The 13,719-nt window shown below is 43.3% G+C and overlaps 1 protein-coding gene across 1 annotated transcript; it reads left to right on the top strand.

Annotated features, from left to right (window-relative positions):
* The first annotated feature begins 4,927 nt into the window (after nucleotides 1-4,927).
* On the top strand, nucleotides 4,928-8,850 carry LOC105499034 (family with sequence similarity 47 member C). Its single transcript, XM_071088698.1, has one exon. It carries the CDS (start codon nucleotides 5,076-5,078, stop codon nucleotides 8,706-8,708), a length of 3,633 nt encoding a protein of 1,210 aa, XP_070944799.1. The 5' UTR covers nucleotides 4,928-5,075; the 3' UTR covers nucleotides 8,709-8,850.
* Nucleotides 8,851-13,719: the final 4,869 nt, after the last annotated feature.

Below are 13,719 nucleotides of genomic sequence, written 5' to 3'. Positions count from 1 at the left end.
GTATATATATATATATATGGAGGGAGAGAGAGAGAGAGACGGAGAGAGAGGGAGAAATTTTATTGGTTTATGCAACTGTGGGGGTGGGCAAATCCAAAATCTGCAGACCTGGTTGCAGGTTAGAAATTCAGGCAAAAGTTGATGTTGTAGTCTTGATTCTAATGGCTGGAAACTGAAACAGATCCGTCTTCTAGGGGGAACTTCTGTCTTTTTCTTGAAGGCCTTCAACTGATTGGATGATGCTCACCCATCCTATGGAAGGTAAATCTGATTTACTCAAAGTCTACTGATATAAAATGTTAAATGACAATTTAAAAATCTCTCCACAGCAACATCTAGACTGTTTGACCGAATAATTGGGCACCATAGCCTAGCCAAGTTGACACAGAAAATTAACCATCCCAGAAAGTAAACTTACCAAGAGCTAATAAAAGCAAAAGAATTCCAAAGTGGGTTGGATCAGAATGAAAATGATTGGGTATCTGAAAAAGGCTGGCAGGTGCCGCATGTGGGTGGAAGAGGCAGCAAGGCTGCAGATAATGTGAGTCTGCTGGAGGGTGAAAATTGTGTCCTGAGTTAAGTCTGCAGTAAAGGTTGTAACTAACTAAGAGCAGTCAGAGGCACACAAAGATGTCAGAACTGGGACTACTTAAGGCTCCATTAAACCAATGCACTTCATCACATGGATTTTCATTGTTTATTTTAATTTTCTTGTATACTTATTCATTTTATGCTGCTCTACTCAGAGCATTTTGACTTCCTTGAACATTTATTTATTAGCTTGTTGGTGTTGGTTTTGCTTGTCAGCTGCATTATTCATTTCTGGAGTAACACTTCATACTAAGGCGGTTGTTGCTTGTTGATTGAACAGGCCAGTTGTAATTTCTCTGTACTCTATAGTGATGTCAGTTTTCTTTAACCCAAGAAGTGCTGTTTACACAAGTAAGTTGCTTTCACTCCTAGTTTTTTTTTTCACTGCCAGTCAGGTACTCACCAAACTTTGTATCTTCTTTACTCTTCTATCATGACTTCATTATCCTGTGGGCCCACCAGTTATGTACATGTCATCTAAGTGAATTATTTTGTCCACGGGCTCCACTATCTGATTTTTACATTCCCATATAGCACTTGCTGAAATTTAATTTTCTCCAAATTTGGTGACTTTGGATAATACCATAACTACTGTGGTTTTTAAACTCTTTGAAAGTCTTCGAGGCCTATAAAAGGCACAGGGCTTTAGAAAAGTAATTTTCACCTATTGGTGTGTATAACTTAGAGACCATGTAAAATGTAGATGACTGGCTCCACTTCGAAAAAATTATGATTTACTATATATGGGGACAGAGGGGCCACAAGTATGCATTTTAAAGAAGCTACAGCTTTCCCTCTTATATGGTTAGTAGTGATTTGCTGATAATTTATCATGATGCAATATATAGTTTAAATTGGAAATCTTTTATTTTAGAATAATTTTTGATTTATGAACCAATTGCAAAGACTGTACAGAGCATTTTCATGCACATTTTACCCAGCTTCCCCTAAAATTAATATCTTACATGGTACATGCATTTAAACTAAAAAATTAACATTGACATATTACTATTAACTAAACTTCAGACTTTATTCAGATTTGTAGATTTTTTTATACCCATGTCCTCTTCAGTGTCAGGATACAGCTCGGCCTACCACATTGAATTTAGTTTTCATGTCTCTTTAATCTAAAGTCTATGTCCAGTTCTCTGCCTTTAATTGTTTCCCATGACCTTTATAATTTTGAGGAACACTTGAGAATTTTGTAAGATGTCCCTGGACTTGGGTTTGTTAGATGTTTTCTCCTCAGTAGACTAGGATTCTGGAATTTAGAGAAGAATACTACAGAGGTGAAGTGTCTTTCTCATCACATCCTATCAGAGTAGTGCATGATACCAATGTGACGTCTCACTGCTGATATTAACATTCATCACTTGATTAAGGAGAGAACTGCCAGGCTTCTCCACTAAAAGGTCACTATTTTTCCCTATCCATATTCTATTTTTTAGAATCCAGCCCACACTCTGGGGAGGGCATTTAAATTCCACCTCCTGGAGGGAGGAGTATCTATGTATATTTTTTGAAATTCTTCATAAGACAGATTTGCACTTTTTTTTTCATTATTTATTTGTACAATCATTTGTATCAATATGGACTCATGGATATTTTATTTTATATTGTGTTATAATTATAAAATTTTAATTCTCATGTTGCTTAAATTGTTTTAACTTTGGCCATTGAGTGCTCTTTCAGTTTGGCTCCTGATCTGCTTTTATTCTTTTGTTATCTGAGAACTTCCTATTTTCTGTCATCACATAATACTCCAGGCTCATCTTATGTTTTCACTGCCGCAGGCCTAGAATTACTCATTTCTCCAAGGATGTCTCATTTTGCTTTTGTTATTTTGGATAATTGTATTTAGAAACCAAGATCTGGGCAGTGGATGTACTTTTCGCTACTTGGATGTCATTTTTTTTCTAGTTTCTCAGCAGACAGAGCTATAAAATATATGCATGTATACTAACCAATATGTGCACACAACTATATTTATTTCTTTAACTATGTATCTCTATACAAGTTAAGCTACTACTATGTATTATACATTTTGTTTTGTGTTATCTGTTGTCTTACTGTTAAGTTTTAATAATCATTTATGTATTCTGGATATGAATCTTTTGTATAATATTCTACTTTGAAAAATGAAAAAAATGAAGTGGCTGTAAAGTACAAAAACTTTTAATGAACAGCCACATGAAAAATTTTGGAGATGCCCAGTTGACCTTTAGGAGCTTCAATGTGTGTTTTTCTCTGGGATTATTTAGAATATAGAAGTTTTATTCAAACCCTCACCCACTTTAGATAAATGAGAACTCATATGAGCTTACTAGTTAGAGTACTGTTATAGAGAATTGTTGAAATATTGGCTCTTGAATTTAACATACATTCCATGGAATTTTTCCAAGTGAAAAAGTTAAAAATAAATCCATACCAAAATGGTCTTAGCAACTTCGCATTATGAAATCTACTAAATATGTTGAGAGTTTAACAGATTCTTATAACTGATAAATGAAAATATTTGTGACATATAAATAGATCTGTATGATTTCTGCTTCTCCTTTATTTAGGCACTGAATGTAGAATATTTTTATTTTCAAGTTGTAGTAATCCTATATAAAATAACAATACTTTACTGAATGCTTATTCTGCGCCAAACATGATACAAAATCAAAACAAAAATATATGTTATATAGATTATCTTGATTTACACATAAACCATTTTTTGCATTAATGAGAAACCTAAGAGGAATATATATTAGTCTATTTTACAGAGGAGGAGCCACAGGGAAGAGAGGTATTGATCATGCCTTATTTACAAGGAGGAACTAAGGCATACCTGTTAGTAATGGTAGAAAACATTTTCAGCTGCACTTAACAAGGGAAATAAGAAAATTTCTTTTAAAAATGAATAAGAATGTACAGAAAAAAATTACCATGTGATGAGAAAATAATATGCTTAAGGAATAATGCAAGGTGAATTTGTCTAAAATTAAATTTTTTATAAAAAATCTTTTTCATAGTTATAGTTTTAAACACCATAAGAGAGATAAAAATTTCACTAATATTATTCAAAGGAAAATCAAGGATTGCAACTGGGCTGAGCAGAGGGGATGAAGATACTCAGTTTGGAAAGAAAGAAGGGAAACTGTCTTTATTCACAGAAGACATTATCATATATATAGAAAATTCAATGAACTCTACAAAAATGCTCCTGAAAGTAATAAGAGAGTTTACCAAGGCTGTATGATACAAGGTGGACATACAAAACTCAATATTTATATATACTAACATCAAAAAATTGGAAATTTCAATTTAAATATACTACATATAATAGTATCAAAAGCAATATTTAGAAAAATCTGGGGAGAAACAATGTAAAAGACATATGAACTAAAAACTACAAAATATTCCTGAGAAAATTAAAAATCACATAAACAAATGGGAAAATGTACCTTTTTCAGTGGTCAGAAGACCTCCTATTGTTAATATGTCAATTACCTGCAAATTGATCTACAGATTCAACAGAATCCTAATCAAAATCCCAGCGGAATTTTTTTTAGGCATTGACAAACTTATTTTAAAAATTTCTGTAGAAATTCAAAGGACCTCGAAGAAGCAACTTTGTAAATGAACATTGTTAAAGAACTAATATATCCAAATTTCTAGATTTATTTTAAAGCTAAAGTAATCAACAGAGGGTGAAATTTTTGTGAGAGAAAAATATGGAAGAGAAAAGAGTGTCAAGAAATTGACCCACAAAAAAATATAGACAGCTGATATTCTACAAATTTCCAAAGGCAATTCAGTGGAGAAAATATAATCTTTACAAAAATAGTTCTGAAATTACCAGATATACATAGACAATAGACACTTTTTAAAAAAAAAGTACTTTGATCTGTATCGTGTGCTGTTTACAAAACTTTAAACAGATTTAAATTTTTAAAAATCTCTGTGACCTTTGGATAAGCAAAGTTTTCACAGATACATCAAAAGAAGTACAATCTGTAAAAGAACAAATTAATAAATTGGACTTCATCAAATAAAAAAAAACTTCTCTTTGATAGACACTGTTAAGACAATGAAGGGAAAAGCCAAGGATGAAGAGAAAAATTTGCAAATCATATAGGTGATAACGGACTTAGATGCAGAACAGAACAAGAATTTTCAAAACTAAATATGATATCCAGCAACACAATTTAAAAATGGGGGAAAAAATCAACAGAAACTTAAACCAAGGAGAGATAAGGATGGCAAATAAGCAAATATAGACATGTTCAATACCAGTAGTCATTAGGACACACAAATAAAACCCAGAATGAGATTGCACTACACACCTGTTAGAATCCGGGCTGCGCAGGTGGCGTCAGCGCTGCCCCGCCTCCAGGAAGGAACCTGGGCTGCACGTGGCTGGCGGTGTCCTAGCGACTAGATCGGCAGGGATCAGGAACCGCGGAAACTGGAGAGGTGGCACCCCAGCGAGGGCCACCATGGGGGACCAGGGGCCGCAGGACCGGCCGAGGTCCCCGGGCATGGACTCCAAGCCCTGGTACTGTGACAAACAGCCTTCCAAGTGCTTCGCGAAGCGCAAGCACAGGCGCCTGAGGTTCCCGCCCATGGACCCTCGGAACCGGGTATTTGTGACGCAGGGCATGGACGACTTCCGCTACGGCTGTCCGTCTCCCGAAGATACGCTCGTTTGTCGCTGTGACGAGTTTTTACTCCTCAAAATATCTCTCAGAGGTCCCCAAGCTGACCCCAAAAGCAGGAAGAAAAAGCTGCGCAAGAAAGCGGCCCTGTTTTCCAAGCTCTCACGAGCCAAGCCAGCACGGAAGACGTTCGTAGAGGGAGTGGAAGCCCAGCTGACGGCCAAGCCTCCCTTGGCCATGAACTACAATCTGGGAGAAGATATGCCTCCAGATCTCCTACTACAGGTGCTGAAACCGCTGGATCCTGAGAGGAAGCTGGAGGACGCATGCGCTTGTGAGGGCCAGGGGACGACAACTGACGAACCCATGGAGCCTGGTAAATACCCCTGCAGGGAATTCTCCCCTCGGCCACCTGAGACTCGGGTGTCCTGTCTCCACCCAGAGCCTCCCAAGTCTCCAGTGTCTAGTCTCTGCCCGGAGCCTCCTGAGACTGGAGTGTCCCATCTCCGCCCAGAGCCTCCTGAGACTCAGGTGTCCAGTCTCCACTTGGAGCCTCCCAAGACTGGAGTGTCCAGTCTCCTCCCGGAGCCTCCCGAGACTCAGGTGTTCAGTCTCCACCTGGAGCCTCCCAAGACTGGAGTGTCCAATCTCCTCCCGGAGCCTCCTGAGACTGGAGTGTGTCATCTCTGCCCAGAGCCTCCCAAGACTAGCGTATCTCGTCTCCACCCGGAGCCTCCTGTGACTGGAGTGCCTGATCTCTGCCCGGAGCCTCCCAAGACAGGCGTATCTCATGGCCCAGAGCCTCCTGAGACTGGAGTGTCCCATCTCCACCCAGAGCCTCCCAAGACTCGGGTGTCCAGTCTCCACCCGGAGCCTCGCGAGACTGGAGTGTCTCATCTCCGCCCAGAGCCTCCCAAGACTCGCGTACCTCCTCTCTGCCCAGAGCCTCCCGAGAATGGAGCGTCTCTTCTCTCCCCGGAGCCTGCCAAGACTCGCGTATCTAATCTCCGCCCGGAGCCTCCTGAGACTGGAGCGTCCCATCTCCGCCCAGAGCCTCCCAAGACTCGGGTGTCCAGTCTCCGCCGGGAACCTCCTGACACTGGAGTGTCCCATCTCCGCCCAGGGCCTCCCAAGACTCGGGTGTCCCGTCTCCGCCCAGAGCCTCCTGAGACTGGAGCGTCCCGTCTCCGCCCAGAGCCTCCCAAGACTCGGGTGTCCCGTCTCCGCCCAGAGCCTCCTGAGACTGGAGCGTCCCGTCTCCGCCCAGAGCCTCCCAAGACTCGGGTGTCCCGTCTCCGCCCAGAGCCTCCCGAGACTGGAGTGTCCCATCTCTGCCCGGAGCCTCCCAAGACTCCGGTGTCCAGTCTCCGCCCAGAGCCTCCCGAGACTGGAGTGTCCCATCTCTGCCCGGAGCCTCCCAAGACTCGCGTATCTCATCTCCCTCCGGAGCCTCCTGAGACTGGAGCGTCCCATCTCCGCCCAGAGCCTCCCAAGACTCGGGTGTCCAGTCTCCGCCGGGAACCTCCTGACACTGGAGTGTCCCATCTCTGCCCAGGGCCTCCCAAGACTCGGGTGTCCAGTCTCCGCCGGGAGCCTCCTGAGACTGGAGCGTCCCATCTCCGCCCAGAGCCTCCCAAGACTCGGGTGTCCCGTCTCCGCCCAGAGCCTCCTGAGACTGGAGCGTCCCGTCTCTGCCCAGAGCCTCCCAAGACTCGGGTGTCCCGTCTCCGCCCAGAGCCTCCTGAGACTGGAGTGTCCCATCTCCGCCTGGAGCCTCCAGAAACTTGCGTATCTCATCTCCGCCTGGAGCCTCCAGACACTGGAGTGTCCCATCTCTGCCCGGAGCCCCCCAAGATACGCGTATCTCATCTCTGCCCAGAGTCTCCTGAAACTGGAGCGTCCCATCTCCGCCCAGAGCCTCCCAAGACTCCGATGTACAGTCTCCGCCTGGAGCCTCCCGAGAATGGAGTGTCCCATCCCTGCCCAGAGTCTCCCAAGACTCGGGTGTCCAGTCTCCACCCAGAGCCTCTTGAGACTGGAGTGTCCCATCTCTGCCCAGAGCCTCTAGAGATTTGCGTATCTCATCTCCGCCCGGAGTCTACCGAGACTGGAGTGTCTCATCTCTGCCCAGAGCCTCCCAAGACCCCCGTGTCCAGTCTCCGCCCGGAGCCTCCTAAGACTGGAGCGTCCCATCTCCGCCCAGAGCCTCCCAAGACTCAGGTGTCCAGTGTCCGCCCGGAGCCTCCCGAAACTAGAGTGTCCCATCTCCGCCCGGAGCCTCCTGAGACTGGAGTGTCCTATCTCCGCCCAGAGCCTCCCAAGACTCCGGTGTCCAGTCTCCGCCCAGAGCCTCCTGAAACTGGAGTGTCCCATCTCTGTCCGGAGTCTCCCGAGACTCACGTATCTCATCTCTGCCCGGAGCCTCCCGAGACTGGAGTATCCCATCTCAGCCCGAAAACTCCCAACACTCGTCGGGTGTCCAGTTTCCTACTACAGGTCCTGAAAGTGGATTCTGAGAGGAAGCCGGAAGACACATGGGCTCGTTGCGAGGGTCGGGATACAACAACCGAGGAACCCACCGAGCCTAGTAAATACCTTTGTGGGGAATCCAACCCGCGGCCTTTCGAGAGTCGGGTGTCCCATCTCCCACTGGTGCCTCCCAAGACTCCTCGGGTGTCCAAACTCCGCCCAGAGCCTCCCAAGACTCGTCGGGTGTCCAGTTTCCGCCCAGAGCCTCCCAGGACTCGTCGAGTGTCCAGTCTCCGCCTGGAGCCTCTCAAGACTCGTCGAGTGTCCAGTCTCTGCCCAGAGACTACCAAGACTGGAGTATCCCATCTAAAAGAACTGTTTCAGGAAGATACACCAAACACAACGGAGTGTGTTTCTGACTCTCTTCAACATAGATACACATCGAGAAAACTCCGTGACTTCAAGTGGGCAGGAGACCTGGGAGTTGATGAAGAATCCATCAGCAGTCTGTTTGACTTTACCCCTGAGTGCAAAGCAGACTATCAAGACCAAAAGATTAAGACGGTAAATGAGTGTTCCTCAGGGCTGAAGTGCAGCATGGAGCTAGATGACATGGATGAGGTCAAATTCTTCTCACAGAAAAAAGACTTGGACGGGAAAATCCACACTGCATCGAATTCTTATAGTGCAGAGCATGTGAACATGGGATATGGAGCATGGTACCTCAAGCCTAAGTTGGGACAAAAGCTAAGAAGTGATGAACCGTTGATTGACCCCAAGCTCCTACTTGAAAAGCCTGATGAACCCGACATTCTTGACGGTCTTTATGGACCAATTGCCTTTAAGGATTTTATATTAAGCAAGGGCTACGAAATGCCTGGCATCATTCAAAGGCTGTTTGCCAGGAATGGATGGACTTATGACTCTGTTAAGACTCCTATTCAACGTGCAATGCAAGTTTACAAGTACAAAGAAGACGTCACAGATGCATCGGAAGAAGATTAGATGGTTTTCAATTTACTACTTAATTGGGTATTTCTTGCTCTCATTTTAAACATCAGTCAGAATTTATGATGACTAGCCCCGTGAATGTACAATGATGGCAACATCTGTAACTTCACTACCTAATGTTTATAAAGATTTCTTAATGACCTGCTTTGACTTCATTATTTCATATATTTTATCAATTATGTGATTAATATTCACATATACTTTTTTCACATTTTGAAGCATTGTGAATATTACGTCATCATTTCAATTACTTGTAAAAATACATACAACCAGAAACAAAAGCAGAATTAATCTTAGAAAGAGAAATGGGGTCAACTGCATTGACTCACACCTATAATCCCGCCCCACTTTGGGAGGCCCAGATGGATGGATTGGTTGAGCCCAGGAGTTCAAGAGCAGCCTGGGCAACATGCTGAAACCTGGTCTCTACAAAAAATGCAAAAATTAGCCAGGCATGGTGGCATGCACGTGTAGTTCCAGCTACCTGGGGGGCTGAGGTGGGAGGATGGCTTCATGCCACCACACTGCAGTCTGGGAGACAGAGCAAGACCCTGTCTCAAAAAACAAACAAACAAACAAACAAAATGTGCTGAGTAAATTAGAATTCTGTAACTCTTCTTATATGAAAATTCTAATGAAATAATTATTATGACAATTATTTTGTTAACCAAAAATTGGAGACTATAGCCAAAATAATGTTAACACTTTTTAATAATAAAATTGTTATCTTTCCCTTTGGGATTCCATCAACCCCCCAAAACAAGTTTGAAAACTATTTATCAAAATCATAGTTGAAACTTGAGTTATGCCATTTTATCATATCTCTCAATAGAACGTATGTATTTCACCATGTTCATAAACCTTCACAACAAAAGACTATTACCAAATCATATAACCATGTGCAGAATTGGAGTTAGCTTCAACTCCCTGGCAAATCTCATGTGCAAAACAGGATCTGTATGAGAAAAAGCTACCAAGCAACATCAAATAGCCTTACATATCTGTTCAAGTTCAAATAATTTTCATTCCATTAATAGCAATTTAAAATGCATTCATAAGTTTAAAAAATAAATTAAGCAACACTTTACCTTTCAGACATAGCAGGTAAAACTGTCTGGTATATCATTTGACCCAGCCATCCCATTACTGGGTATATACCCAAAGGATTATAAATCATGCTGCTATAAAGACACATGCACACTTATGTTTATTGTGGCACTGTTCACAATAGCAAAGACTTGGAACCAACCCAAATGTCCATCAATGATAGACTGGATTAAGAAAATGTGGCACATATATACCATGGAATACTATGCAGCCATAAAAAAGGATGAGTTCATGTCCTTTGTAGGGACATGGATGAAGCTGGAAACCATCATTCTCAGCAAACTATCGCAAGAGCAGAAAACCAAGCACCGCATGTTCTCACTCATAGGTGGGAACTGAACAGTGAGAATGCTTGGACACAGGAGGGGGAACATCACACACCGGGGCCTGTCGTGGGGTGGAGGGAGGGGGGAAAGATAGCATTAGGAGATATACCTAATGTAAATGACAAGTTAATGGGTACAGCACACCAACATGACACAGGTATACATATGTAACAAACCTGCACGTTGTGTACATGTACCCTAGAACTTAAAGAACTTAAAGTATAAAAAAAATCTGGTATAGGTAAATTTCTAGGTAAATATATTTGTAGTGTAGATCTGAAGTGCACTTTTTCTTTCAGTGATGAAAGAGTCCATCTGTAAATGGACATATATGCATATATTTCATCCAAGTCAGCAGTGATATATACATCTGTCTATGTGCAAATTCTGTTTCTAGTGAAGTTTGTCTGTGGGCCTTGTGTTCCTGAAAAAAAAACAAGTCTTTTTTTATGTTGTTTTCTAAGCCAAGGCCTAGAATTTCTCTTCAAATTCATCATCATAAACTTAGGTTCATGTCACCACTATCTCTTATTGTATTTCTGCAACGGTTTCCAACTCGTGTCTCTTCTTGAGTGTATTTTTGCAAAATACAAGCACGGCTTGTTAATTCTCCAGGCTCATCTAAACTTATCTAGGTACATAAATACTCACACACATGCATACACATACACGTACATGCTCCTGCATTCCACACTCCAGTTAATATTCTTTTTCTTACCTCTGTGTGTTTCTTGTGTCTTTGTACATAATCCTCTCTACTGTTAGGACTTCACTCAGGCCATGTTTCAGTGCTCTCCCATGTTTCAGTGCTCTCCCTGTTTCAGTGCTCATCCTGTTTCAGTGCTCTCCCCATCAAGGTCAATTTCATGATTACTTTTATTAAGATCTTATATCTGTAGACAAGGACCCTCATTTTCCAGTTGTCTTCCACTGAATAACTTACGTCAGTATCCTAGAGAAATAAGTCATTAATGCCTTCAAAATAAGGGAAATTCCCATACTTATTTATTATGACTTCTGAGAGGCCAATACCATGCCTTATGGCTCAGAGTTATCTGGTTTCTGAGGTTCTCCACTGAAGCCTTGGGCTTCATGCAGCAGCATTCGATGTTCACTTCCTTTCAGCAAGAGACAGACCTACTTTTCCACATTTGGTTATGTGACCTTGCACTTCACGGAGGATGTATCCTCACCTACACAATGGACACCATATCATCAAACTCAAATTCTGGTGAGACTTAAAGGATTACTTATTGGAGTGCCTAATGCCTCAGGCATCACAGAATTAATACAAAACCTGTATTTGTGGAAGAGAAGGAGGGAGTTGTAAAGGAAGAAGGATACGAAAAATATCACAACAGAAATACACTATAAAAACATAACTTTTTGATGGTGTTTATCTGGTGATAGCCTTCACCTATATCACACACAATCTTAGCCATTGCTTAACATGAAAAAGTAGTGCTTGCTTTGGCTGCACATATACTAACCTTAAGATGAAAAACTGTAATTGCAAAATAAGAGCCACTGGTTAGGGTTTCTGTTGCTTCTTGGTAATGGCTACTTCCAGTGAAATAAACTTTCCTCAGAGAAACTATGTGGATTTCTCCATGTTGTAATTACACACAGTGGTATTACTTGTCACACAGATATAAACAGAAACAATGTTTGATCTATTTGGATTTTTAATACCAGTTGGACTTCTGAAAACATCCTGACTTCAAATCCATAGGTTTTAGAAAGAGAGAGAATTCAAGAGAGCTTGATATATAATTGTTCCTGTGTAGCCTAAAGCTATGAATGGTATGTTCCACAAATACTGTAGTAATCAATTGGATTACAGCATCACATAGGTTTCACAAAAGCTTTGGAGAATTTGATTGTAAGAATATGTGATTTAACAAAGATGAAGGAAATTATTTTTCATTTCTGAGAGTCTGCATGAATGAGCAAGGCCTTTGGAGCTAGGCAAAAATGAGTTCACATCCCAGTGCTGCCATGTTCTTATCCAGTTGCTTTAGGCAGAGGCAGAACAGGAGGAGGGAAAATACAGAGGGTGGGCTGAAGGGGGAGGAAGCTAGGAACCCCTCCTAGGGCTAGTGCACACCAGAACATGTTCCTGGCCCCCAGTGACTCCTACAGAGGGGATGAGTTTAACAGTCCCACTCTCACCATGGGCCTTTGGAATCTCAGCAAGAGGAGACCCTAGACCACCATGGACACTTGAGTTGGCAGGGAAAGCTACTTAGAGAAGTGGTAGAACTGCAGTCACGGGCAGAGCACAGAGGGTGCCCCGTGGGAGCAACTGTAGTGGAGCACTGTCTGAGATGTGCATCCCCCTAGACTAGAATTGCTTGCATAGGATAATTTAGCCCTAGGGGAACTTTTGGACCTGAACTCTGCAGGGCAGTCTTACCCATGAGACAGGACTAGTCCAACCTGAGCACCTCTCAGTCTGCTGGCCTCCTGTGGGGCCCCAGCCTGGCCACAGCTGCCAGGTGCCTCTTGGGGCCCACATTACAGCTGGTGGACCACACCTGACTGGCAGAGTGCTCCAGCAGAGTGGCCTCTGAAAACACATAACAGCTCGTTTGCACCCATGGCCACCCTCCACATCACAATGCTGGTACATATATGCCCAGGCAGACCTAGCCTTCTATTCCCCGCCAGCACAATGGTACACCTGCACCCTGTCTTGCCACTGCTGCTAGAGTGAGTGCACCTCCTCCCCCCACCCCCCACCCCACCACACCGCCATTGTCTTCAGAACATTGGTGGGCACAGAGCCCCTCAGCCCCCACTGTCAGCACCCTGCCTCTGAGCCTGGGCCACCAGAGCAAAACTAGGCATGGAAGACAGTAGACTACCCCCTAGCCTTGAGCAGCCACTGCTGTCACCGTGAACGTGCACAGAGGGCACACACAGTCCTGCACCCACCAATGCTCCCACCTCCACACTATAACCACCACCTGCAGGGACATGCACACAGTCTCAGTGGGGGCTCCTCACCCCCACCAAGCCATACTGCCACCACTGCTGCTGCAAATACTCACATCAAGGCTAGCAGCCCGGCCGTGGAAATAAAAAGGATTATAAGAGACTACTAAGAATAATTATATACCAACAAATTGGAAAACCTGGAAGAAATGGATAAATTCTTATAAATGTATAACCTACTAAAACTGAATCATGAAAAAAATAGAAAATCTGAACAGATTCATAACTAGTAAGGACATTGAATCAGTAATCAAAAACCTCCCAACACACTGGGCATGGTGGCTCACGCCTGTAATATCAGCACTTTGGGAGGCCGAGGCAGGTGGATCTGTTGAGGTCAGGAGTTCCAGACTAGCCTGGCCAACACTGTGAAACCTCGTCTCTACTAAAAATACAGAAATTAGCTGGGCGTGGTGGCGGGCGCCTGTAATCCCAGCTACTCTGGAGGCTGAGGCAGGAGAATCTCTTGAACCCGGGATGCTGAGGTTGCAGTGAGCTGAGAACGAGCCACTGCACTCCAGCCTGGGTGACAGAGCAAGACTCCATCTCAAAAAAACAAAAACAAAATACCTCCC

This window comes from Macaca nemestrina, chromosome X (assembly GCF_043159975.1).
Source record: "Macaca nemestrina isolate mMacNem1 chromosome X, mMacNem.hap1, whole genome shotgun sequence".
NCBI lineage: Eukaryota > Metazoa > Chordata > Mammalia > Primates > Cercopithecidae > Macaca > Macaca nemestrina.
Note: the sequence above shows the minus strand (reverse complement) of the source record. Positions and strands in the feature narration are given on the sequence as shown.

Bases quoted from the DNA above. Each gene is read 5' to 3' on its own strand.
- LOC105499034 (XM_071088698.1), top strand. From the start codon at position 5,076: ATGGGGGACCAGGGGCCGCAGGACCGGCCGAGGTCCCCGGGCATGGAC.